The sequence below is a fragment of the Rattus norvegicus genome, chromosome 17 (assembly GCF_036323735.1).
Source record: "Rattus norvegicus strain BN/NHsdMcwi chromosome 17, GRCr8, whole genome shotgun sequence".
NCBI classification, from domain to species: domain Eukaryota; kingdom Metazoa; phylum Chordata; class Mammalia; order Rodentia; family Muridae; genus Rattus; species Rattus norvegicus.
Window position 1 is genome coordinate 88,597,396 of NC_086035.1, and position 25,498 is coordinate 88,622,893.

At 43.0% G+C, this 25,498-nt stretch overlaps 1 protein-coding gene across 1 annotated transcript; it reads right to left on the reverse strand.

Moving 5' to 3' along the window:
• Positions 1 to 1,661: 1,661 nt before the first annotated feature.
• Positions 1,662 to 25,273, reverse strand: Enkur (enkurin, TRPC channel interacting protein). The gene is made up of 5 exons (NM_001106126.1): positions 24,982 to 25,273; positions 16,359 to 16,504; positions 14,177 to 14,400; positions 9,407 to 9,553; positions 1,662 to 2,057 (listed from the first exon to the last, which is right to left on the reverse strand). The coding sequence occupies exons 1-5, from the start codon at positions 25,056 to 25,058 to the stop codon at positions 1,884 to 1,886; spliced, it is 768 nt and encodes a 255-aa protein (NP_001099596.1). The 5' UTR covers positions 25,059 to 25,273; the 3' UTR covers positions 1,662 to 1,883.
• Positions 25,274 to 25,498: the final 225 nt, after the last annotated feature.

Below are 25,498 nucleotides of genomic sequence, written 5' to 3' on the forward strand. Positions count from 1 at the left end.
CAGCAAGGCCCTTCCTGAGCGTGATGGGGGTGAGGAGGAGATGTCTGTCGGAAGGCAGTACATGACAAGGTGACAAATTCATCTGAGACTGCATTCTGGGAAACGGAAAAAAAAAATGCTTTAAAATGGACAACCACAAAAGTTAAGTCAAACCTAAGCCCAAACCCCTATCTGTTAAAAACCAGTTTTTATCTTGTCAACATTTAAGACCGTCTTAGTCATGACTGTCAGTTAAGATCACTCCCACTCATGACTCCGGTGTAGAACATTTCTAAGGCTGAATCATCAGATTTTTTTTTTTTTTGTATTGCTACTGATTTTGAAATACTTGAAAAGGGATCTTCATGGTAAGTAATTCATTAACAAAATACTGACCCCCCACCACCACCTTAACCTTAACCCTGGCAGAGAACTTCCTCCTTCATTCATACCAGTAGTGGTAGAAATGAGAGACTTTCATTTATTTGATTAGGGTTGGTTTGTTAAAGAAGTTTGTAATTGGTGGCTCAGACAATGTTGGGTGGAACAGTTTTCAACATTTGTAGACTGTCCAGTTCATGGTCCTTTGGTTTCTGGATAAGACATAGCCTGCCCACTCTGTAAGTCTGAGGTTCTGGTTGTGACCTCCTTACAGCACAGCAGCAGTGCAGGGTTGGGACTGGGGTTCTATTATGGTTAGTTAGTTCCTCTGTGGTCTGTTGTTGCAGTTCTTACCTGGATGAGTGGGATTTACCAGGTGACATCTTTTGTATAGAATTTGAGACGCCATTAAAAAGCTGGGATACTTAGAGGAGAATGTTTATATGCCACTATTTTTGGAAATTTATCTTAAAGTTTGTTTATGAACTTCTCAATTTTTTTTTATTAATTAGGGGCAAATGTAGACTAAGAGATCAGTACATGACAAAAACAGGAGATGTTAATCTATTGATCAATAAGCTGTATAATCTTACAAAAGTAACCTTGAGATTCATAAAAAATCAATATTTATACTGGACCCGGATGGAAACAGACTCCAGCTTACTGGAATATTCACAGTGAATCATGGAATACATCAGAGTACTACAGTCAGGAATTTTCATTTTGTCTCATTCTTGCTGGTTTCCGCTCTCCTTGAGTGGTGTGCTGGCAATCCACACACCGTTCCTTCCTCCCTCACCTGTGTCCGGTCATTCTGCACCCGCATCCCAGAGATCTCTCAGGTCCTGCTACTGAACTACATCCATGCCTTAAAGAGAGTCTTTCTAGAATTCTCCTTGGAGCCTTTCAGGAATCGTCTTCTTAAATTTTCTTCCTTTAAGTGAACATTTTAATCATGTATAGTGTTGTGGATACTGAAAAGATCTTGAGTTAGAAATAATTACAAATAGCACTGGACCCCTGAGAACACACGCCTTGAGTCACTGGAGTTTAGAAGCAAGATCTAGGAAGCGCTTCCGAGTATCAGGGAATCGGGTCCCCAGTCTCCGACAGGCATGGTTTTCTGCACTGTATTCTTACTGTCACCCAGGGAAGAAAAAAGCAAAACAAAACAAAAAACACACAACAAAACAGTGCAAAGCCCTGAAATGCTAAATGTTTTTACTTTCTAAGGTCCAGACGTAATGTTCACGTGAAACACGTCCACGGTGATAGGATGATTGCCCTTATGGAATACAGACCCAGGGTGAAGCTTCCGACTTTAATGGTTTGTTTATAAGTAGAACTGTGACAGTGGAGGAGAAAATTTTCTCTAGAACAATCAAATAATTCAATTATTCTTTCAACACTGCCTACATTTTCAGTGAACTTATTCTCTGCATAGTCCTCTTTGAGAAGAGTGGGTTTGGTTTGACGTCCGTGAGGATTGTCCTGTGTCCTCTTTCCGCACCGTGACAGCTCGCTCACTGGTTGGCGATGTAGATGATCTTGTGCTTCTCGATGATGCTGATGTCGTGCTCCAGCTGTTTCATCTCTTTTTCCAGCTTCTGCTTGCGGATCTTCTTCGGTATGGAGTCGATGAAGACCGAGAGGGACTGGAACTCTTTGTGCACCTCTTCCCAGTTCTTCTTCAGCCCCTGCAAACGGTAAAGAGACTTTGCCGTAACGGGTAGACTGCAAAAGGAACCGACAACGAAACTGCGGGTAACAGAGACTGAGAAGGTGCAGACGGCTGCTGAAGCGACTTTGGAAATGATAACGTGTCCGTACTGGACTTGGCCACAGTAACAGAAAACACGGCACAGCGGCAGAGCCCTGTACCGTACAGAGTTAGGAGCACTGTGGAGCCAAGCTTATACCAAACGCTTCGGTAAAAATCAACAATCTGAAAATTGATGGTCCCAAGTAAAAGCTGGTTTTGAAAATATTTTTCATACATTTATTAGAAAAGTTTTGTCAGATATCATCTTTAGGACCACCACCCTACTGCCTCTTTGCAGGCCTGGAAGTCAGGAACTTAGGTTAGCCGGCCAGCAGCCCCTCCCACTGCTGCCTCCCCCCAGTCCTCTACCTGCTTCTCCCACACTACTGCTAAGATCACAGCACATGTCACCACGACTGGCTCTTACATGGGCTCTGGAGATCAAGCTCAGGTCCCCATGCTCACACGGTAAACACTTTGTAAACCGCCCCTCCCCCACCTTCACTTCCTCCCTGCTCAGAATGTTCTGTTCTATCTTTGTTCTTCAACAGGGAGGCCACATCAGAAGCCTGAATTTTGACCGGCATATTCAAGTTGTATTTGGTGAAATGTTACTGTAAGAAAAACACTGAAATTCAAGTTTATAGTGACCTTTTTGTATGTTTTCAACCTATTACAACATATTACAAAGACTAAGTCATCTTCCGTGCAGTCAGGGGTCCATATCCTGTGAATGTGTTCTAGACATGGTTCGAATGTCATTAAATGTAGAACACATGCTAATTTAATAACGTAGCTAATGTTTTATGGTCTCTGAAATCAACACATTCAAAATGAGGGCTCTCTTAGGAGCTATAAATGCCCATTTCCACCTTTGCCTGGTTACATTTCTCATTACAGGGGACGTGGGCTTCACTGACAACACAGTCTTAAACTACTAATTGAATTCATTCAGTGAAGTTTTACAGACTGGCCCGTTTCATTCATTGTGAGATCATAGATCATTTTATTTACACTCCACTAACTAACTAACTAACTAACTAACTAACTAACTAACTAACTACTTAACTAACTCACTCACTCACTCCACTCCACTCCTGGGCATGAGGGTGGAGATAAGAAGATACAGAAGGAGCTTTCAGATCAGGCAGTCGCCTGAATTGATAAACTCCAGGTTCAGTGGATATGGTAAACAGTGACAGAAGTCACCCCCACATTGACCTCTGACCTCCACGTATGAGTACATGTGCACTCACATGCACACACGCACGTGTGCATACTTTCAGACACAAAGAAAAAGTACATTTCATTTTAAGAGAGAAAGAGCGAGTTTTGGGAGTCCACAAAGGAAGCAAAAGGATACCCCAAAAGAGCAGATGCCATGTGAATAAGGAGAAAGCCAAGCTGGTCATGTAGGCTGAGAAGAAACAGATGTCATTTCTAAAAGTGGAGCCTCACAGGACAAGCCTAAAGCTGCCATTCCAGCGGTGGATTTTGGTGAGACAGTGAGAAACCCCACAGTGTCACTCTGGGTGACTCAGGGCAACTAACAGGCAGCATCTTGAGCAAGATCCTATTAAAAACCAAGCTTCCTTGAAGCGTGAGAACAGGCCTAGGAGCTTCAGTTTGGCCTGCCACAGCGTCAGGGTGTGGGAAGTCTCTGGAGGCAGAAGTAGAGCGCAGCAGGCTGGATGCTGACAAGCCCAGACTGTAGACGACAGGAAGCTGGGCAGGGAAGTGCATGGGGAAGGATAATCTGAGCCCAGAGGCCAGAAACAGATCTCATCAACAGAGACTAGCCCGGCAGTCAGAAAGCTCTTAGTCTGGTCAGCCTCTGGACCATGATAACTGTCCTGCATTGCCGTACAGCCCCAGAGACCTGCTGTCCCAGGCCTGGTCTATAAACCTAAGAGCTGCTTCCCTCCAACATGGAAGACAGCTCCAGGGTTCCTGCAAGTATAAAGACCATTTCTGTTTGACCAGATCTCAGTGCTGGCTGCTTTTCACACTCCCAAGACCTTTGGAGGAGATGTCCCACATTTGGGAGTCATCTCCAGCTAGCCATTAGCCTCCACAGGGATGCCATTCAGGATGGATCTGAAGGATGAGGCAATTGCCCAGCTCACAGGTTGAAAAGCTACCTGTGGCTAGCAGAGATTCCCAAGAAGAAGAGTTTAGCCACCAAAGTGAAGACGGATCTGGTGAATGTCTCATTTTTCATATCGACTCAGCAGCAGTGTAAAGCTGGGAAAGGATGAGAGTCCGCTAGCTCAATTGACCCTGCCTCCATAAGTGTCAGTTTCCAGTCTTCAAGGGCCTTGAATAGCCAAAACAATCCTTATCGAAAGAGCAATGCTGGAGGACTCTCAATACCTGGTCTCAGATTATATTACAGAGCCACAGTAACAAAAATAGCATGGTTCTGGCTCAAAAGCAGATATGTCGACTGATGGAATAGAGGACTCAGAAATAAACCCACAGAGATAAATAAAACCACTTAATTCTTGATAAAGGTGTCAGAAGAACGAAACTGCTCAGACCAGTTCAAAATGGATAGAAGGGGTCTTAAGGTAAGATCTGAAGCTTTGAAATGACGAGGGACGATACATGGGAAGAACTTGAGAAGATCAACGTAGGCTGCAACAACACTGGAACAAGCCAAAGATTGGCAGGCAGGATTCCATGAAAGTAAAGGGCTTCACACGGTCTGCAGAGAGAGGTTAAGGGCACTGGCTGTTCTTCTAAAAGATGTGGTATGATTCCCATCTCCCACACAGCAGCTCATAACTATCTGTAAGGGATCCAACACCCTCTCTGGCCTCCGCAGGCACCAGCCATGTATGTGGCGGGCACACATACATGCAGGGGAAATCCTACTACATGTAAGATCAAATCAAAATGTATGATCGGCTTCTTCAGAGCACAGGAAATAATTGGCACAGTGAGGACAGCTTTCAGAATAGGGAACAAAAACAAGCACAGATCACCCAACCCAGTCCACTGGCCAAGAAACAGGACAAGTAGTTCTCCAAAGAAGAAATACAGAAACTGCTATTAGAAAGCTGAAAAAAGGCTCAGTATCTGCAGCCATTGATGAAATTCACACTGAAAGAGCTTGCGGTCCCCCATCTTACCCCTGGCAGGATGGCTGTCTGAGAAACATAAGTGACAGCCAATACTGGTGAGGACGTGAAGGAAAGAAATCTTAAGCCGCTGGTAGGACTGTGAGCTGGTACAGACACTATAGAAATCAATATAGGGGTTTCTCTAAAAGTAGAAATACCACATGGCCCAGCTATATCACTCCTGTGGAGGTGCCAGCAGAACGCAGCCACCACACAGCAGAGATCCTGGCATTTCTACGCCTATTGCTGCACTACTCACAATTGCTGGGAAAGGGACAAGCCCACGCGTCTGTCAGCAGCCAATGGATAAGGAAGATGTGCACGTCTCTAAATCATAGAACCAGGGAGGAGCCTTGAGTTGGGGAGGGCACAGGTGAGGAGCAGATCTTAAGCAAGGCAGTAAAAGGAGAGGTTCTCCCTGTGAAGAGAGAGCAGAAGGGAGGACCGTGTGTGCAGAAAGGGATCGGACAGAGCAGATCAGGGAGTGTAGGAGAGGCCAATGGGGAAGGGGAATAAACTTGAACAGAGTACAAAGCCACAAAGCATGAAGTACATTGTGATTCCCGTCACTATGTATGCCAACTTTAACACTGGTAACAAACAGGAGGGGAGAAAGGGGGAGATGAGTAAGAGGGGGAAGAGGCACGTGACGGCCTTGTGGGGTGGATATGAGCAAAACACATTACGTGTGTATGTGTGTGAATAATGCTGCAATGATCCCCAGTAATTTGTTTCAGTATTTTTGCTAAGCCAACCCCCCTGTCCCCAAGATTGGAATTATCTTATTTTATATAATGATGACATCACAGAAAGTAGAAACGTGTGGGGAACAAAAACGTTTCAGTGATTTGCTTCTGTACTTTGGTAAAGCAATGGGAAGCTAGGATATGCTAACTAAGAGACACCGGTTGGGGAAACGGGACAAAGTGACTTGGCCCCTTTCTGAGTCAGACTGAAGCACAGATCTGGGATGGCGAACTGTAGAAGCCATAATCACTGAACTTTAACTCTCTCAAGAGGGAGTCGGGTCAGAGAAGCTTTTAATAGCACACGACATATGTCCTGAAGAGAAGTCCTCAAAGAGACTCTGCTTTCCCTGGTCCTTCATTATGAAACCTGAACATGTTTCCACAGTGCACCACAGGGGCGCCTACCGCAGAGAGAAAAATGTATACATTTATACACTTTCAAATATCAAAGGGGTTTCAAGCAAGTTGGGGAATATTTTCATATTACTTGCGGTCCCAGAAGCACATTTTTCCCCCTGTGGATTTCTTTTTGAAGGGTAGTTTGCTTTTAACTTCTAGAATGTACAACACTGTTTGGATCAAAGTCAACAACTGAGGACAGAAACTCAATATAATTTTGTATCATGTTGATGCAGCCTTTTTGCTGTTTTTAAACCTTTTTTTTGTTTACTTTATCTTACAAAATAGTCTTTTATCCATTGGAGCAATAGAAACTTGTCCTCTGAATTCTTTACATTTTTCTCAATAATATTAGTTTTAGTACTCAAATAATATTGTTAGTGATGTAAAATTTCAAATAGCGAGGTCTGAGCTATAAAAATTGCCTTCCATTTCCTGTTCTTCTAGCTCCCAAACACTCTCCACCTTCCGTCCCTGCCCTGTGACACTGCTAGAGTCCTGCTTTTTTTCCTTCTGTCCTCTGGAGGGAGGGAAGAGAGACTAAGCTCCTACCCCCTTGCCTTCTACACTGTTGGACACACTTCCAGGGGTCCTGCACTGTGAGGTCTTTCCAGCTCTTTGTGTGCTGAGAACACTGACAGCCTCTGTCCCCGCCCTCACAGTCCTTATGGCTAAGACCGTGCTGCACTTCCCTGTCCCTGGTCTTGGAGGTACCAGAGCCTTGCTGGTTCCCTTCAATGAACTTCACTTCTGTCTACTGCTCCTTCCAAAACTCCCTTCAGAACCCCTGACTCTGTCTTCTATTTCTCCACTGGAGCCCAGACTCATACAACTTCCTTTTTACCCATCTCGTCTGTGGTGCGAAAAACACCAGCACAGGATTTGCTAGATATGACTTTAGTCCTGACTCACCGATTTGATGATATGTGGCCAAAGGCAAGTGTACCAGTCTACTAGAGTACAGACTGTGTTTATTTTGTGTGTTAGACTCTTGCCCACAAACACATAGATGTCCACCGATTAAGGACCGGATAAATGCTCAGATGAACCCGCTTATTATGTTTGTATTTAATCTCCTCATCTGTAGAATGAGGTGTTTGGAGTCATTAGCTCAGATGGTCCCTTCCCGGTTCAAGGGGACTGTTAGTTGTATAAAGAAGCAGCTCAAGGCAGATGGACAACCACTGAGCAGTAGAACTCTGCAGTTTTGCGTGGGAAGCAAGGCTTATCAGTAGGGCCACAATTAGTTGTATAATTGTGCAGCCGTATAACCATCTGCACTGCTGATTAGCTATACACTGGCTGGTGAGTGAGGCATTCCATGAAATGTTTACTGTGCTGCCAGTGAAGCGTCAAAGGGAGGTCCTGGGGTGTCCAGAAAAGGCCAAGGTGTTTCTCCACTATGGCCAAAAGGCATAGAAGGGAGGAGCCATTGCACTCTGAGGAAGGCCTTCCTGTTCCCATTTCTCAGCCTCATGCAGTCCTGCAGGCATGGCGAGCTGGCTTTTGCAGAGGGATGTGCTTCCTAAAGCCAAGTAATAACTGAAAAATAATGGTCTTCGAGCCTTGCCCTCTCCCAGACGACCTGTAACTCCCCATTTCCTGCCTGCCATACTGACCCCCATCCTTGCAGATTTTCAACACCCTGTCATACCACTCCTCAACAGAGAAGCCCCTGCTCTGTGGTTCCCCCTGGTGTCTGGGGGCCTCTCACTCTGCAGCACCACTTAAGAGCAATGTCTTTTGGTGCTGATAACTTCCTTGAGATGTGCTTAAGCTTGAAATCCACACACCCACAGCACACACACATTCCTGTCTCTCTGTGCATTACACAGATCATGTCTCATCGATCTAATTACAGCACTTTCTGCAGCAAAACTTGTGTCTTATACCATTTGTGGTATTGCCATGTCTCAGGCTAATATTGTGTAGAGAATAGACAGTTACTAAACCTTTATTGGTGCTTATGACATCCATTAAATGTTAAGAATCATAATGGTATATGGCCCATTTATAATTAAGGGCATGTGGGTGCTGTGATGCCGGTGGAGAGGTCAGAGGGCAACCTCAGGTATTGATCCTTGCCTTCGTTATTTGAGAAGGGGTTCCCTCTGTATACCAGACTAACTGACCCATGAGTTCCCACGACTTTCTTGTCAATCAGCACCTTCCATGTTGGCGCAGGGGCCCCAGGATGCAAACACGCACATTTCACAGGGGCCCCAGGATGCAAACACGCACATTTCACAGGGGCCCCAGGATGCAAACACGCACATTTCACGTTTTATGTACCCACATGCATCAGATGAGCTCTTTACCACTGCGCCATCTCCCCAAACAAATCCTCTCGCTCTATGGAGTCACTGGATATTGTCTTGTAGAAGCTTTCAAAATAAATGTAAAAGGAATCGTTATGCCACTTCTTCAAGGGTCAGTGTGGTAGAAGAGGACGACAAGCAGGTGCTTGGTAACTGCTCTGTGCAGATGACAGTGTCACACCCTGCTCGTCTCTTGATGCCTCACGCTTTAGATAGACCTCTTCCATTGAACTACAACGACGGTGTGCCATAAGGCCCATTTATTCAAAGTGGAGGAGACATATGTGAAACCTAATACCCATTCACTTAATAACTTCAGTAGTTAAATTACTGGAATGAAGAAATATAACTTGGGGACATCTTCAATTATTCTAGAGCTCCATCTAGTGAAAAATAGCTCCTTCTGAGTACTTTAACAAGTAAATGTAGTGAGCGGAAGTAACTATCTCTTCAGTCTTTGCAGTAGGAGAAAGTGGCTTCCTTACAACTTAAACTCACCAAGTTAGCAGCAAAATATTTTATGATCTCTGTATTACGCAGTTTTTCCCCTTTCTCTTTCCAAAGAGTAAGCTTTACTCTGAGCACTTTTGCTAGAACCCAAAGAGACTGTTTGAGGCAGTTGAAGCCCTGGCTTCAGTGGCTGGGCTGGTGGGAGGGTGGACAGTTAGAGAGGCCCGAAGTCCAGAGGCTCACCTGCAGAACGGCCTCCCTTTCTTCATCACAGAGTCTCTTCATGGCTGCTTTCTTAAGATTCTCCTGGACGTAATTGTCATACTCTTCTTGTGCTTTCTTCACATCCTCATTGCGTTTGCATATGTACTCAGGTATGATGCCGTAATCCTGGGAGGATTTCAGAGAAAAAAACTAATCAGTGTCCTGCGAGCAGTCTTCTACGTGTGAGCATACCAACTGAGGACTAGAGAACAAGGACATTTGTTTTAAATATTGAAGAAAAAGAAAGACCCAACAAACAAAAACTAGGCAAACTGGCAAAATTCAGCAATTACACACACACAATTGCAAGTACACAGGCACATGCACATGCACACACACATCACTTCCTCAAATTAGAGCTAGTTCATCCTGATCTTAAAATAAGGTGCTGGACCAGAAAGTTGGCTCAGTAAGTAAAGGTGTTTGACACCAAATCTAACTATCTGAATTCAATCCCCTGAACTCAAATGATGGGAGCAGAGAACTGACTTCTATAAATTGTCCTCTGACCTTATCATATGTGTATGCACTTGGCACATGCACACACCACACACACACACACACACACACACACACAAAGAAGAGAGATCTTGTAGCAAATTTGTTTTCTCTCTTCTATTACCAGTGTCTATTCTTAAGCTCTAGACTTTTTTTTTAGGCAGAGCAGCCCAGGCTGGCCTTGAATTCTCTATGTAGACCAGACTGGCCACAAATTTATAGAGATCCACATGCCTCAGATTCCTGAGTACTGAGACTAAAATCACCACACCCAGAAACTTTTACTTTTAGGGGTGGGCTTTTCTGAGGCTATTGAGAAGGCCCTGTGGTTAGGAACCCTTGCTGCCTTTGTAGAAGACCTGAGTTCAGTTCCTGGCACCTACTCAGGTGGGTCAGAACCACCAGTATTTCCAGTTCCGATGGTTCTCTTTTCTTGTAGGTACCCACATTGGCATACAGGTGGACACAAGTGCATGTTGGTTTTCCTTTCATGTATTTTATTTAATTCAGCTGTTTCTTGAAATCTTTTGAGTATCTTTGAGATAGGTCTCTCTCTTATTTTTTATTTATTTTTTCCTAATCTGGTTAAATAAAAAGGACAAACCCTCATCCACCATAAAAACAAGCCCTTAGTGGGCACCAGCACAAGAATGTCAAGGGAAGCTTGGGTCTGGACTCTAAGGTTGATTTGAAAGGGTGAGCTTCCTGTTGGGGTTCCTGGGATGCTCACAGGGACTGATGCTGAGGCCACGGGCTGGACTTCTTCCAGATTAGGGGATGTAGTGTCTCTGTCTAGAGCAGCACAGTTCCTCTAGACAGGTTGAGAACATATTGAGTGCTAAGAATAACAGTGAGCAGAAAAGGAAGGTTTCTTTCCTCTTAGGATTCTTATTCTTGGGTGGAGAGATGTGTTATGTCAACCTCAAAAGAGGGAACATTAAGCACCTGTATCTGGGGCTGGAGAGATGACTCCAAAGTTAGAGAGCACTGGCTGTATCTGCAGAGGACCTGGGTTCAGTTCCCAGCATCCACATGGTGGCTTACAACCATAAGTTTCAGGGGATCTACCAACCTTTTCTGGCCTTTCACAGGTCCTGCTTGCACACTTGGTAGACAGAGATACATGCAGGCAAAACACTGATTAAAATACTCAGGCAAAGTACACATAAAAATAAACCTAAGACAATTAAACTACATCTGTATTGAATACTTACAGACTTCCCCCACCTCTTGTGATTCTCCCCTAAGCAGCATGGTATACCGATGTTGTACACAGTATTTGCCCTATATTGCTTATGTTAAGAAATCTAGAGATAAAATAAAGTCCTTAACAGGCTACGTATGTAACACACATCCACTAAGCCATTCATATGAAGGCTACGGTTATTTGTGGATTTTGGTAGGCATAAGGTGCCCTGTAATAATGAAGAGGAAAAGTATACTGTAACACGTGCACATGCGCAGATGACGACAAGGGCTAGGAAGCAAAACAAAAGGGAAGCAACTGAAGGTACAGAACCCAGGGACGTTATCTCCAGGAGGCAGTCGTCGGGGGAGGGGGGGTCTGGTAGTCATGGAAACAACTCACAATTATTCTCACAAAGTCATCCCGACTTCTGCATGTGAGCTGTGGCACATGCACACTGCCCTGCGCCATAATAAAAGATATTTTTTAAAAGGTTAGATTATGTTTGGCATGTTATATTCAGGAAGGGGCCACAATACATTTCAGGAAAAAAATCTGGTGAATGAACAAAAGCTTTAGTGATCTTAAGTGTTCCTACAAGCTAAGTGGCTGGAGACTGATGAATCTTGTCACTAATTGTTCTATTATAACGTTGATCTGTTCTGACTCTTTCATTAGGTGCCAGACGTTGTCAGGGACTTAGTACACTTAATGTCATTTAATGCTCACTATACCCCTGTGGTCAGTTCCAGAGCATGTCACAGATCCCAGCGTTAGCAAGCATCGAGTCAGGGTTTGAAAGGCTGGCTCCCTGTGACTGCGACACACCTCATATGCTCGCTCACCTTTCGGTTTGTCCCCGCATTCCTAAGGCACAAATGACATGTAATTCATTTAAAACCAATGGGGGACGTGCTTGTTTTTCTCCAAATTGTATTCCCTTTACTCTCTGATATTGGTTGTTGTTGTTGACTTGATATAAGCTAGGGCCATCTGGGAGGATAGAAGCTCAATTGAGAAAATGCCCTCATCAAATTGGCTTCTAAAACAAGTCTATTTGGGCATTTTCTTGATCAATGGTTGACGTGGGAGGGCCCAGCTCACTGTGGGTGGTGCCATCCTCAGGTCAGTGGTTCTGGGTTCTATAAAAAAGCAGGCTGAGCAAACCATGGGGAGCAAGCCAGTAAGCAGCACCCCTCCATGGCCTCTGCATCAGCTCTTGCCACCCCGATCCTGCGTTGAGTTCCTGCTCTGAGTTCCTTCTGTGATGGACTATAAGCTGTAAGATTAAGTCAACCCTTTCCTCCCTATGTGTGTTTGGTCATGCCATCTATCACACAGAAGCCAAACTGAGATATGGCAACCTCCATTACTTATCATGGATTTTGTGTGTGTGTGTGTGTGTGTGTGTGTGTGTGTGTGTGTGTGTGTGTTTAGAGTTAACTCTGAATAGTGAAAAGTTGATCCAGTAAGTCTCTGAAGAGAGACAGCAAGAGAACAGTGTGTTGCCATTGAGGTTTAATAAATGCATACAGGTAGTAGGTGGGTCTTCAAGCTTCATGTTTCTGTGATGGATATGTCAACATATTTTCTGTTAAAAAAAAAGCGTATTGACATGGGGCGCATAAACAGAGACTGCTGGAGGAGAGGCAGCACATGCAGCCCTTGCTGTTCTAACAGATCAATAGTGGGTTGGAAGTGACTTAAAGGAGCCAGGAGGCCACTTTTCCCAGTGATTGGACAAGAACCATGGAAGAAGTTATCCTGAGTAGCCTTAGTAATGCTCTCAGCATGTGGCCAACGTCTGGATAACAGCTGAGTTCTTCCGGAGGTGATCTTAGCCTGCTGGACAAGAAATTTCCCAGAGAAGGGGTGTTGTGCTCTGAATGCGGCCTGGAACCTATTTTCATTTCTACACTTGTGGTTGGTATGCAGTACATCACTGGGCTACCTGTCCTCATCCCTCACTGTTGGAGTCCCCTTCCACTTCCTCTCCTCTCCTCTTCTTCCCCCACCCTCCCGTCCTCCCTCCTCCTCTCCTCTCCCTCCCCCTTCCTCTCCTCTCCCTCCCCTCTCACCTCTCCCTCCCCTCTCTCCTCTCCTTTCCCTCCCCTCTTTCCTTTTCTCTCCCTCCCCTCTTCTCTCTTCCCTTCCCCCTCCCTCTCCTCCCTTTCCCTCTCATCTGTTTTTCCTTTTCTTCTTTTCTTTCTCTTTTCCCCCTTTCCTCTCTCCCTCTGCCCCTTTCTTTATTCCTTGAGCTCTCTCTCTTTCCTTCCTTCCCTCCCTCCCTCCTTCCCTCCTTCCTTCCTTCCTTCCTTTTATCCTTTTCAATTTCTGGCCACAACTACTATTTGTTCCTAATATTTGGGACTTTGCGGCTGGTTTTAGTGTGTGTTCATACACACACTTTTATGCTTTATAAAGTATATAAAATAGTGCAAGATTTGTATATTTTTCTTTGTAAGTTTTTTTGATTTAAAAACCTTTTTACTAAATGCAAACTACTAATTTAGTAGTTTTACTTACTAATTTACTTTTTATGTAATGTCTAGCAAATGAAATCCTGACCCTCCCCTATGAACACCTTTTCAGATAGAGATCAAGGACCCAAGCCATTAATCCCTTTGCAGTTATTGCTCCGAACGCACATCACACAAATCAGCTTTCACTGAAGTAGTGACCCGGGTTATTTCGGAGAGATGGACAGGACAGCTGGCTCTGAAGCTGCGTGGGCTGAGTTCTCATCCCGCTCCCATGGTGGTGAGGTGAGGGGCCGCATCTCAAGACATCCTGAAACATCCGTTCCTCCACATTTACAGTACTGACTGCCTTTAGTGACACCGATAATTAATAGTTTTTAGACTGCTGTAGCTATTAAGTACATTAGCAGCTAAAGTTGAGGAAGACGGCATTCATGCTCAGTGAGAGCCACACGCAGAGCATAGGGCGGTGGGAGTGACCGGACCGTTGTCTGTCCAGGGAGCGCACTCCAGCTACCTCGCAGAGACGGCTAGCTCTCTGCTGGGCTTTGGATCTCATATCTCTCACTGAAAATAAAGGGCTACCTTTTTGTTGATGTACTTGGGGAAGAGTCCTGACGTTTCAAGATCATGCCTGTCTCCAGTTCGTTTGTCAACATAAATTGGCTTGGGCTTTTTGGCCACGCCCACGATGACATCAGCTACATTTGTGTTTATGAAGTTTTTTCCACTCTGTATTCCCATAACTGGATGATCGGTCCTCAAGGGCACTGCAGGCTTCTTGGAAGAGAACCTATTAAACGTTTTCTCTGTCAAACATAACATTTTATTGTTAATATTCAAAAGTAAACATTATTACTCAGCACTCTTTGGGACATCCAAATGTGTGCCACTGGTATTGAGAGTTCTTTACAGCATACATAAATACTTAAGGTGGAAAAATGCTATATAGCCAAAAATATATTGGATTGTCTACATCAAGTGGGTATTGCTTTCCCTTTGTCAGTCATACTTCTACAAAAGCACTTAAACAGAAAAAATTTAATTAATCAAAACACCAAGTTAAGCCCAATGTAACAGATGTGACGTTGAACAGCAGCATAAAAAGTAAGAGGGTGACAAGGGATCGCCACTACAGTTTTGATGGCTATTATAAAGGCCACAGCAACCCACATTCAGTTTTACCACTTAAAATAAGTACAAAACCACAGATACTTCAGCACTCTTTCAGTACTAACCAGAATTATTTTTAAGAGAAAATGATAACAAAGCCCTTGAATAAATTAATAAGACTTCACATTGGAAGCCCAATAAACTCTGGATATTTTCACAGGCACTATTATTATTACAGTGAATAATTACTATGCACTCAATGCACAGTTTAACAAGTAACAGGTTACCAGTGTGACCCAAATTCCCTATTCCTTCCTTCTAAGTGTGTCCCATTCTACAGGAGCAACCCCCAGGCCTTTTCCTCGATCTCTATCCTACACTCTTCAGGAAAGCAGATGAAATTGTTTTGCCTAACGGTCTTTCCTGTTCAACAATTCCAGCCAGCATTTTTATATAGTCATAGAAATGTGACTTGTCTATTCTACTGTAAAAGAATTGACATTGATTTCTAAGAACTGGAACAGCTACTCTCCTGTCTCACTCCAGTCTCAGCTGCACTGTAGTTACGATGGTCTGAGTTTATTCACTTCTGCACTAGGTGACTGTTTGGGTAGTGATCTTCTGGGGTATTCACCACAGAACACTGCTCAGACGTGGTTTAACCAATGGGAAGTCTTTATTAGCAGACAGGCAGTAACACGGGGTGATCTGGATCTTCCGGATCTCAGTGTAGCCCTAAGCCTTTCTTAGAGTGAGCTTTTAATCATAAAAGTCATGTTCTGGTTTGACAGTTAACAAGAACAGTTATCCAGAAGCAGAACTACAGAAGCTAAAAAGAGAGGTGAGCATGTTTAGGGACTGTCCTAGAGCTATGGACATTGATGGATAAGGCCTCTGTTTTAATTTTGACAGGTGGTAATATCTACATGCTGAGTTGTATGGGCTGAATGGAGCTTACATCATGGAGTCAGTCATACTAAGGTCTGGGGGCCTGTTACAGATGAGATTATAGTACTTTTAATTTCAGGGAAAAATCCCATAATTATTGTTGAAGTCTGTGGGTTAGATTTCCCCTTTTCTTGGGACTGACTTCTGTCCCTCCAGAATTCACACATTAAATCTATAGATATGGTACCTTAGAAAGTGAACCTTATCTGAGGGTAAGATCTTTTAAGGTAATTTAGATAAATAGACGTTAGTAGAATGGTTTCTAATTCAAGTTAGATATTGCTCCAACTGGTAATAACCACTGTATCTCTTAGAAAAAAGTCTGGAGACAAAATGAGAGGCAACCTTGCCTGTGAAGCAAACACCATACCTGGGGTGCTAACCCTTTCTGTAAATGCTTAGTATTAAAGATAAAGCCAGCCCGGACGCTGAAGCCTGTGCTGTTGGAGGTGGGGCCTCTTTGGATAGGCCGAGAAGTGAGGCAAGCGCTTGCCCCACACCAAGAGGCCATACGGAGCCAAGTTATCACGAGCCCCTCTATTTTTTCTATTTCTGCTCCTACTTTCTGCCAGTCCCCCTGAGCCCCACTCACAGGGTGAAGTCGCTGCTGCCTCTGTACGTTTAATATTCCCGGAGGGGGACATAACGGCAGCTCATTACCTGCCAACAACTCTAGCATTGAAAAGGGCAAGTGACTTTAACCTACTGGGCGGCAGCTGTATGTCCTTGGAATGTTTCCTTAGGAAATCCTTTGGGGAAGGCACCTCTACTTTTGCAGGCCCCATGGTCTTCATCCCAGTTTTGAGTTTCTTCATGTCATCTTTTATAGTCGCTTTAAACAGTGATGAGTACCTGAAATTAAACATTTAAAACTGTAGCATTTCTACTTCTAGTGCGAAATACTCAAAGATTAAAAACAGGCGCAACATTCTGCTTTGTGTCCGGCTGTATTGATAGTGGAGCGTGGGCGTGAGGCTGAACAGTCTGACGCCGCCCACTGCACGCTGGGGTAAGAGAGGGACCAGGGCAAAGGTCTTCATTTCTCTCCATATCAGCCCCGGGCTGTCACTAGTGTCAATTGGGATGTCTCCTCTCTCACACACATCTTACTGATGTGTGTGTCTCCTACCCGCAAGCCCCAGCCAGTTAGTCTTGTTAGCATCTAACCGTTGTCTTCTCAATGAATCCAAATCTCATAGTTTTTCTCTAATGGTGACTTCTTGCTTCATTTCATTTTCCTCACTGTTCTTTGGTATTTATTCCTCTTTCTTAAGGTGTGATTTGTTTTTTTAAAAAAATTTTTTGAGGTGTATTTTTTTTATGGTGAAAAAAGAGTGTATATTTAGAATTAGCCATCTGGACTCACTTTAGATGATCCCAATCTTGTTGGCAGCATCTAGAGCGTCATAATCAGGAGCCAAGCGAACATACCCCTTCTCCCCGTCAGGCGGTATCAGGGTCTTGACTTTGGCCACATCAATGTCATAGAGTTTCTTCACGGCCTGTTTGATCCGGTGCTTGTTGGCCTTGACATCCGCAATGAACACAAGAGTGTAGTTGTCCTCTATTTTCTTCATGGCCGACTCGGTGGTCAGTGGAATTTGATGATAGCAGAGTGGTCAAGCTTCTTTCTCCTGGGTGCACTCTTTCGAGGACATTTGTCCGCCTCCGGAGCCGCAGGGTCTTGGGCCGCAGGAAAGTGGGTGACAATCGGATCTTCTTCTTTTTGTGGCTGTGGACGCCTTTCAGCACTGCCTTCTTAGCTTCCAAGGTCCTCGCTTTGGCTTCGGCGTTGGGAGGGGCAGGAGCTTCCGTCTTCGCTTTCGGCGCCATCTTGGTGAAAAAGCTTGAGGTGTAATTATAACCAAATATATTTGGTTTTAAATTTTTGGGACCTTCTGAGTGTTTAGAGCTACAGATCATCCTCCAATCACTGCCTTGGCTGCCTCCCAAATATTCTGAAAGGAGATCTTTCACGAGGCTTGGGGCACTTGCAGGACAGAGGCAGGCAGATCTGCGCGTTCGAGGCCAATCTGCTCTACTGAGTTCCAGGATGGCCAGGGCTACAGAGAGCAGCACTGTTTCCCAGGGGTGAAACAGTGGTGGGCAAGTTAGGATATCTTTCATTTTCATACAACGTTAAGAACATTCTCTATTGCCTTCGTTTAGAAGTTTGCTTATCTTTGCTTGGTTTTCACAGATTCAGACTTCCCAATTATCCTTTTAACTGATTTCCGATTTACTCCCACTGCACCTCGAGAATACACTTTGTATGACTTCAGTCCTTAAAAATAAATACTGGCAATCTGTATAGACTAGGGAGGTGGGAGCCTTGACAGAGCACAGCTAGACTCTTGGCTGAAGACCAGTTCTCCTTGTCTCCGGGAGAGGTCATCCTCCTTTCCCCAGAACATAGCTTTAGGAGGGACACACGTGGTGTGCTGAGGAAGGGTTAGCTGCCTGTGCTGGCCACATCACTCAATCAACCTGGTTTTGTACTCGATATCTTTATTGTTATAAGGATTTTCTCATAGACTACATAGAAATTTTAGCCAAGCACTAACCACTTTTATTTTGTATGTTTGTGTCACTTAACGTTAATGTGCTTTTCGGACTGCATTTATGGGTTGGTAAGATGGCTCAGCGGGTTAAGGAGTTTGTCAGGAAGCATAGGGACCTGTTTTTGACCCTTAGGACCACGGGCAGAGACAGAGAGAATGACTCCTGAGGATTAAGGAAAGACATGCACTACCATGCCTAACTTATGCCCTTAGCTTGCCAATGCTGCCTTCTCTTTTCTGGTCTTTATTCTCCATGTTTCATTTTGTGTTGTTGCTACTGTGTCTTCAGATTCCTCTTGGTTACTGTGTCTTCAGATTCCAGGTTTTCTTTATGAGTGGCTTCACTGTTGCTGGTCCTACCCAGTGGCTGTTTTCATTTTGGACATGGTCGGCTCTGCATCTAGAAGATAGACTTGTATATCTTTCCCCTTTCATGTCTCTCCGTATCTTAGCCTTACATCATTCTACCTCTTTGAATGCGATATTTAAAATAGCTTTTTAAATGCCATTCTCTAGTATGTATTACATTTCTAGGTGTTTAGATCGACATCTTTCTTTAGGTCATAACTTTTATTTTCGTGGTTCTTTGAATGCCTGTTCATTTCCGTTGTTCTGCTTTGGTTTTGAGACAGGGTTTCTCTGCTTAGCCCTGTCTGTTTTGGAACTCACTTTGTAGCCCAGGCTGGCCCCCAACTCTCCAACTCACACTGTCTCTCCGCTTCTCAAGTATGAAGACTGAAGGCATGCACCATCCTGCCTGACTGGCCTGCATATTTTTTATTGGATGCCAAGTATTGTGAATTTTATAGTGTTAATTCCTGACTTTTGTTCTTTTAAAAAATTTTAAAAATGGTTTTAACATTCTTTAGTTTGAGTCTAGAATGAGTTATCATAGTTCAAAAAATTGGTCATCTTAAGGCTAGATGTGATGTCTTCAGCTTGCGAGCTTTGTCTTTGATTCTGCCCTGCTTCTGAGGCGATGTGTTCTGTGTATAAGGAGACCTTACCCTTCTGGCTGGGGAGCGGATGAACTTTTTACAGCTTGTTTTTTCTCAGGTCATTTTTGTGGTGTTGCATTTCATCACACATATACACTGTCAGTCAAGGAGCTCAAAGGGATCTCATGTAGGTTTCTGTCCCTTTTTGGATAGTTCTTTCCTCTGGTGCACTGTTCTGTGAACACTAGCTGCCTTGTCTTTCCAGCTCCTAACTGTCTTCTCAGTCCTCGGATCATCAAGGTCTTTGTTTCCTTCCTCTGGACTTTGACCAGGATGTTGTCCCTAGAGTGTCTGTTAGGACAACTGCAGCCCTGACTCAGTCCTTTCTCCTTGCTCAGGAAGGACCAACTGCTCTGAGCTGTCCCCTGCTTGGTGTTTGAATACCTTTGCTCCATGTGTTTTTTCCTGGTGTCCTGGCTGTTTTTCATGAGAGAATAAATCCCACCCTTACTTGGAAGCATATGTTCAGCTATCCTTTTTTTTGTTTGTTTGTTTTGTTTTGTTTATAAAGTATTTAAAATTGATTTCTTTTTGTAGACTACTCAGTAACTTTAGAAAATCCTCAGGACCTGATGCTGATGTTATTAAAATTCTATGTATTCTATCTACCCAAATATGGATACATTAAAATATTTGTACTAATATTGTAGGAAGGAAAATGCATCAAATTATAACTATCTTAGGGACATGAAATTTGGGGTAATCTGTTTTCTCCTCAGTCTGTTTCTAATCTGGAGTTTTCATTTTTTGACCATCTCATACTTACATAAATTCACTCTGCTCACACCCCTTCCCCACCCAGTCCTCCTGCCTCTGTCGGCTTGTATTCTCTGCTTATGTGGGTACACAGACGTGTATGGAAAACCAAAACTGTTTCTGTGCTTTAGGGCCTTGCTTCAACCATGAACATTAGCTGGGAACATTATGGAAATGAATGAGTCATAGATAACTTTCGGAGGGGATCTTCAAGCCAAGCTTGCGCCTTAAAGCTTTTGCGGAAGTTGGCAGAGAAGGTGTGGCGTCCTTTGATGTGAAATAGGATGTGTTTTTAACGGCCTCCTTTTCAGTTTGGAAATTTGTGATTCAGTACTTTTTGTGTGTATAGGAGTGGAAAACATTCTGACATTTTAGTCGATAAGTAACAATTTTTGTCCCAAAGCAATTACAAATGAATAATGATCTCAGTTCCCTTCCCTTCATTTTCCCAACAGTTTTCCTGCATATATTCAGTGCGTGTTTGTCTGTATGAATTGCAATTCTAATTGTTATCTTTCTTTTTTATTCTTTTCATTTTAGTGTACCATCATCAGAGTGCTTAACTTTGCTTATATCCATATCTAATTATTTCTTTCAGTTTTTGAGATTTATAATTACATAATTTCTCCCTTTTCCCTCTCCTGTGTCCTTTTGCAAGTTCATGGACTCTTTCACATTACTTATAGTTACACAAATATGTGTGCCCGTGTATGTGCAGCTTCATTTCTTAACCATAATGTGATGTGATACTTTTTCATGTCAGTATATAGAAAGGTTATTTTTCCAAGTAGCTACATTCCACTGCATTTTTTTTTTTAAAATGTGCAGCTTCCTTATAGGGATGTGGCAGGTATATTTTTAAAAAGATTTATTTATTTATTTTAGGTATATGAGTACACTGTTGCTGTTTTCAGCCATACAAGAAAGGGGCATCGGATCCCATCACAGATGGTTGTGAGCCACCATGTGGTTGCTGGGAATTGAACTCAGGACCTCTGGAAGAGCAGCCAGTGCCCTTAACCACTGAGCAACCCCTCCATTCTGTGGCAGGCAATTTTATCAGATAACTGGACCTTTTTTCTACTTATTTTAAATTGGGCTAGAGATAACTTATTTTGAAACTAAAATCGTCATATTCAATTAACATACTATAACTCTCTTATTGCCAATAAGCACAACATCGTAATCCATTTTATAACATATTAAAAGGATACACAAAAACACAATATTGCTCAAATGTGCTGATAATTTGAAAGGACTTCAGATTTTTCTTGTAATGAATGAGACATCTGAGAAACTACATTTGTGTGTGTGTGTGTGTGTGTGTCTGTGTGTGTGTGTGTGTGTGTGTGTGAACTCATGTATGTGTGCTTTCAATTTTAGATTAATAATGTCTCTGGAGCTTGAACTGTGTTCGAAAGTCCTCCAAATTATATCTTGAGAATTTTACATTTAGTTAAATACTGCATAAGTTCACTCACAGACATTGAAATGATTTTTTTCAATTCATCCTGTTGACTATACAGGCTAATTAAGTTTTCAAAATTAGATGAAATTCCACTCCCAGAGTGGTTAGCTGTCACCGCTATGCCCTGTACTTAATTTATAGTCAGTGATCCAGGTCTATGTCACTGAGTGTAATTATGCTCTTTCTTAAGCTACTGAGAAAAAATGGTAAGGTTCAATGCTGTCAATATAATCATCTAGATTTCTGTCTGTGGGTGTTGGGGCCAGCGCCAATGATGCTGAAATGATGGTAGTGTAGATACATCAGGCTAAACAATGTACATCGTTAAATGTACATTAAAGTTAATGTTGCTTTTGTCTTCTTTTTTTCTTTTAAAAATGACTATTACAAATTTTTTTTATCTTATTTCATTTCTAATGAACAGCGTTGGCCTAAATACTAGAAAAAATCGGTTCAATTAGAGTAGAGGACAGCACTCCATTCAAACGGCCTCCATTAAGCTATGCTGGCACTGGAGTATCAGAGCAATAAAACATGGCACGTCCCATGTGAGGCTGATCCTAACCCCGGTTCTCATCCCACACTGTGTTCTCTCTCCACGAACCACGAGAAGGTGTTTTATGGTTCCCTATAAAGAGTATCATACTTCTGCTCAACTACAACTTAACTTTTGCCCATGACGTTTTGACTTGGACATTTCTTCCTTTGTGGATGGCTGACTGCCTTCTGGTTCCTCTGAAGTCAAATCTGAGTGAGACAGATCAAGGCTTCTGAGCACACAGTCATGCACTATTTTCTTCTTCTCTGCTGTTCTCGTCATATCTTATTGCACGAGAAGAAAGCATCGTATGAATACTGAACGGTATCTAATGCATGACAGGCTCTCAGGAACCAATGGTGAATGCTCTGCTGAAGCCGAGGCACTTGAGAGTTTCTTTCTGTTGGTCGGGCAGTTGCAAGCTGATACTGCGTTGGACCTTGCAGTCAGACTTCTGTCAGTCTCTGCTCTGGTTTTTCTTACCTGCCTCAACTAAAACAATGCTAATCATCTGATAGAGCTCCCATGGGAATGAATAGGGAAAAGCAGTACAGTGCCTGGGATGCCAGAGCTACTGGTAAGTTGGACATGACCCTGTGGGCAGTATCAGTTGCCACTGTATCTGTTGGCTGTATGTTGGGTTAACTTTTTAAACTAAATTAATTTAACATTGTTTTTCCAGAGTCCTGGGTAAAATAAAAATGCAGTCTTACGCCCTCTGGTGAATCTAATAGACTGACAGAAATTCCTAACTTCTTAAAATGACTTCTCTTATCACAGTATGTTATACAGAGTTATTTGCATAGAATGGTAAACCTTGTTCTGTGTGGAATGATGCTCTGAATAGGCTGGCTTATCTACAGATTTCCATGGCAGCTAATTTTAACTGGTAGCGTTGGCACATGTCCTCTCCCCAGTGGTCTGTATGTAGAACGCCAGAGAGGCGTGCCACACTTCTGAGAGTATGTTATCTACGGAAGTGGGGGTGAGAGGCAGCGACTTGGATGAAACGGGTCAGCTGCCATTTTCCTTGTGGTCTAAACCCTGTTTGCATATTATGTCCTTCCCTTCATTTCTGTGACAGAGCGAAAGCTGTTGTTTCCAAGAATCTCTTCCACTCGTTTATTTGAAACTTCCTTTAGGGTTTTAAGAATATATTTCTTTGTGGTTAATCGACATTTTAATGTTTCTATTTTTGTTCAACAACAAGACTGTTTCCTGTGAGGTGTGGTGTATCGTGGTTGGCATCACTCTCCGTCGGTGCTTCAGAGCTGTGGCAACCTCTCCAGAAACTTGGATTATTATTCAATGATGCAAGCAGGACTTGCACCTTTAAATATTTTCTTGTTACTAAGCACCTTAGTGAGAAGACTGAGGGGGAAGTTTGTGGCAGTGTGGTGGAGAAATAGGGTGAAATGTTTTATCAGGCTTTGAAAAAACAACAAATCAGTACCTTGCATGTGTGGTGTCTTGTCTCACCCTTGTTGCTGACAGGGAAACTGACATCACCTAACAGGATTATTTAGGGCACTCCATTTATTGCTTCTTATTCTAAGTCCCTTTTGTAAGTATTTCTTAAGAATAAACCAAGAAATTCATGCTGTCACTCTAGCATGTGCAAGAATACTGGGGCACAGTTAGACACAGAACAGGGGCCAAATAAATCCCTTTTAAAACAAACTTCCCAGGTGCATTAGAGCTCTTTACCACTTAACAGAATGCTGAACTATTAAACTCAGTATTCCACAGAAGGCAGATTATTTCAGTGTGCTACAGAGAGGAGGAAGTTTATCTTTGACAGTTCAACCAAAAGTTAATTCAGCCACAAGTAATGTGAGTATTGCAATTTACTTGCCTTCCCAAAGAGGACCAGCTGATAAGCAATGGAAGTACAATGTCGTGATTGCTCTGATCTAAGCTAGGTATTCGCTTAGGGTTAAAATGGAAGAAGTTCCACTTTGCTGGTACCACTCCAAGTCATAAAAAATTTGACCATTATATAGAGGGAACCTCAGAATGTCTACTTCCCTTATTTTCAAATCAGAAAACAAGTGCAAATTGATCGCACACTTCCACAATAATAACTTGTAAATCTTGAATTTTTTGTTTTTTAGCTCAGAGGATTTTTTTTCCTTAGTTGTTTAGTTTTAGACACAGGGTCTTTCTTTGTAGCCCATGCTAGCCTTGAACTCTTTCTTCCCTCAGTATCCTGGATGCTGCAATAGGCAGGCACACTTGAGTGTTGGTTCTTTTAAAGTGGCTGTGTCATTCATAAGTCAAAAGACAAAGGTACAAAGCAGAAAACACCAACTCCTAAGAGGTATGAGACTGTCTTCTTCTCTCAGATTTCAATAGAGTTTACAGAATAGCCATATGGCGGAGTGGAGTGTCTGGGACATTTATTTTGTAGTTTCCTTTTTGAGATTTGGAGATTTTCAAAGGTCTAACAAATACAGACTAATTTCCTTCAATTGTTATTTTGGAATCTCTGTCCATCCAACCATATCCCTTCAATTAAACTACAAAGGCTGAAAAAAAATCCTAGACATATTCTAGTCCACCATCTTTGTTTAACCAATTGAAATACCGAGGCCTAGAAACAAATGGGAATTCAATTTCGACCCAAATTATGGGAGGCAAAAGAGTGCAGAAGTCAAATACAACACTGAGTTTCTAAAATTAAACATCAGATTTCCTAAACTGGACTGATAAAACATTTTTTCTCTTTTCAACGACATGGAATTTCACACTATACACACCACCTAAAACCGAACCAATAATTGCAAATAAGCGGGAATTATGATCATAAAATGGACATCTGACAGCTCTAGCTCACCTTTTTTTCCCTGTGAATTAGAAAACGCTATTTAGATTTGTCCATTAGTTCCTAAGAAGTTGCCACCCAAGGTTAATTTTAAAAGTCCTATGATATGCAAGCCCTTAATTCTTTAAAAGAAGTCAGCAATCTTCCTCTGGGCTGAAGTCATCGCTTTTGCTTACCCACATACCTAGGACGCTGGGGCGGCTCCTTCAAGTCACTGGGTATGAGGTTATAAATACTCTCGGAAGTGCAGGCTGGGTCCATGGCCACCAAGGAGTTCCTTAACTATTCAGCTTATGGCTCACTTTCCCACTGTCTCCACTCCTTCTCTCACCGCCGTTTCCTTTTCTTGCTCTCTTATCAAGGAACTAAAATCTATCTTTCGTGTAATTTCCCTTTGACCCTTTCGTGGGAGCCCCTTTTCAGGAAGAAAATACTCTGCTCCTTCTGGGACTGAATTGCGTTGTTGACCGCGTGGTTGCTAAGGAAACAGTTGCTAGGAGACGGGGCGGGGCAAACTGGCTTTTTCTGATTCCTTTTTCTGTAACCTCTTCTGTCTGAGAAAAACGTACGGATAAAGACATTCCTGCGTCTTTGGAAAAGATGATGTAGAAACAGTGGTTCCCCTCCCCTTGCGCACAAACATTTTGCTTTTTTCCATGGTGCATCTGGAAAGAAAAATTCTACAATAGGGAACACGGCAG